The 2498-nt window shown below is 49.2% G+C and overlaps 1 protein-coding gene across 1 annotated transcript; it reads right to left on the minus strand.

Annotated features, from left to right (window-relative positions):
* Positions 1–668: 668 nt before the first annotated feature.
* Positions 669–2498, minus strand: klhl34 (kelch-like family member 34; the record flags this gene model as incomplete). Its single annotated transcript, XM_080050328.1, has 1 exon — positions 669–2498. One exon carries the CDS (start codon positions 2496–2498, stop codon positions 669–671), a length of 1830 nt encoding a protein of 609 aa, XP_079906454.1.

Consider the following 2498-nt stretch of genomic DNA (forward strand, 5'->3'; position numbering starts at 1 on the left):
AATAACTGTGTATGCCAAATTCTTAAACGTATAAATAATAAAAAATTGAAAAACAGGCAGTTTGGCAGCAACAGGCATGTCATTACACAAACAATAACACATAAATCATTAAATGCTTTAAAAATTCAGAGTGCATATTCACTCTATTGCCTAGAGTTAGATGGGTAGATATCTGCCACTGTGTCCAATAGCTAGAATCAGGAGCGCTGGCTTTGCTAGCTGGCTTGGCTCCGTCTGGGCTAGGGTAACATTTTGACAAACAACTCTTAAGGTAATTAACATGTATAGCTAGTTTGTTTTATCAGTACAAAAAGTTACTTAGTTGTGGTTTTTATGTGAGTTTACATGCTTTAAGCTAAATGTCTCCAGATGCTAGTCCCATATTTAGCGTAAAGACATTAGAGTGGTAACAATCTTCTCATCTAACTCTCGGCATAAAAAGTGCATCCTAACCTATTCTGAGTACATCTCAGAATAGGTTAGCATCTTAGCTTAGCATATAGTCATAAAGCAGAGTTTCAAACCCAATTATTTGAGTTCCCTAAACACATTCATATTGAGGGTACAATGCTTGATATTGTCCCGCCATCATTGTAACGTGTCCTTTTGAGACTATATATCAAATGTTCTCACTCTCATTTTAACATTTTCATTCACTATTGTGCACTTCAGTCTGGGAGGGGCATCAGTGTGCACTCAGTCCCAGTGAGTGGTCTGGGGAGTTGACAGATCTCCCTCCAGCGGTCTTTCTTTGTGTCGTACTCCAACACACTCTTCACTACCACCTCCTGTCCGTCGCTCCACCGTCTCCCTCCGAATACCAGGATATTCCCAGATGGCATGGTCACCATCCCGTAGTTGAAGGAGCCAACGAGCAGCGGCCGAAGGCGGGTCCAGTGGTCCGACTGCGAATCGTATTGTTCGATATCGCAGAAAGGCTCGTACATTCCCAACAGGGCGTAGATGTGGCCGTTGGCGGTTGCCATGCGGTGACAGAACCTAGCAAGGGACATGGATGCTCGCTTCTCCCACACTTTACCTTTGAGGTCCCAGAATAGAACTTCTCTGCAGCCTCTCCCTCTGAGGTCATCCTCGTTATCACCATGGTTATCGACTTGGTTACTGCCGCCGTGGATTCTGCCCGGGTTGCCGGGGAAGCCACCTGACACGTAGATGCTGTTGTTAAGCGCAGCAGACGCATGGCCGTAAATGGGTCTAGGCATCGTGGCTCCTCTCCGCCACTTTCCCGTCACCAAGTCGTAAAACTCAACAGACGCTAAGGAGGCGTGTGTGTTGGTGTCTGGTCGTGTGTGTCGCCCCCCGATGGCATAGATGACATCGTCCACCACAGAGCAGCTGAACTGCGCCCGCATCTCCCGCATGGACTCCATCTTCTCCCATTGGTCGAAGCGTGGATCGTAGCGCCACACCTGCTTAGAAGTTGCCACGGTGACAGACTTTTTCCCATCTTCATCCCCCTCTTTCACTTCTTCTCCTCCGATCACGAAGAGAAAGCCTCCAACAGAACACACGCAGTGAAATCTCAGTCTTAGCGGGAGGCATGAACTCACAGATGAGAACTTCCTGCTTCTAGGATCAAACACCAACAACTGCTGTTCAGGCGAATCAGGGCTGGATCCCCCGCCCACAAGCAACACGCGATTGGGCGATGCTCTTAATGTCGTCTGCCTGCTCTGTTTGATAGGCTGAGCTGGACCCTGCCTGTGGTACTCCAACGCCCGAGTCAGCTGACTTCTGATAAGGGGAGTGGCCATGGCTCTGTGGGCGTGGCTTAGATCATTGAGGTCAGAGGGGGCGACCAATCCGAAGCGCACACGACTCAGCAGGAGATTTGACTTCAGCAGAGACAGGGGCCCGTTCTCAGTCAGCCAATCCAGAGCCAGCTTTATGAGCTCCACCTCCTTGACGGAAGGTATCTCATCAGCATCGAGCACCGCCATCAACGATTGGATATTCAGCCCTAGAAGGTCATCCTTGCCTTCCTTTAGCAATGTCCCCATCTCCATAGCAATGGTTTGATTAGCAGCTTCAAGTGCATCTGAAAGGGTGTGATGGTCGGCTAGGTTAGCATAGCAACAACAGTTCTCGACATTTAATCCATCGGTTATAAAACGCTCGCATATCGACACAGCCGGCTCCACCTGCAAGTACCTGGCTGCTTCCAAGACGACAGGAAGTGTTGACTTGGATACACTGAGCCACCCAGAATACAGGAAGTCAAGAATGGCATCTAAACCCTCAGGGGTTAGCGCTGGGAGGCTAATGGAGCCCGCTAATCTCTCTGCTGTAGTCTCTCCAAATAGGGCCCAGAAATACTCACTGGAGCTGGCTAAAAGGGCGCGATGACATGGGAAAGACACACCGCCGGCTTCCAAGAAGACATCACACATCTTTCCTTGAGAGCGCAGGCGCTGGAAGCCGGAGAGAAGTCCAGTTCTGTGGCAAGAACTGTAGAGGACGGAGTAACTGGTATCCAT

This window comes from Ammodytes marinus (genome assembly GCF_949987685.1).
Source record: "Ammodytes marinus genome assembly, chromosome: 21".
Taxonomy (NCBI): Eukaryota; Metazoa; Chordata; class Actinopteri; order Uranoscopiformes; family Ammodytidae; genus Ammodytes; species Ammodytes marinus.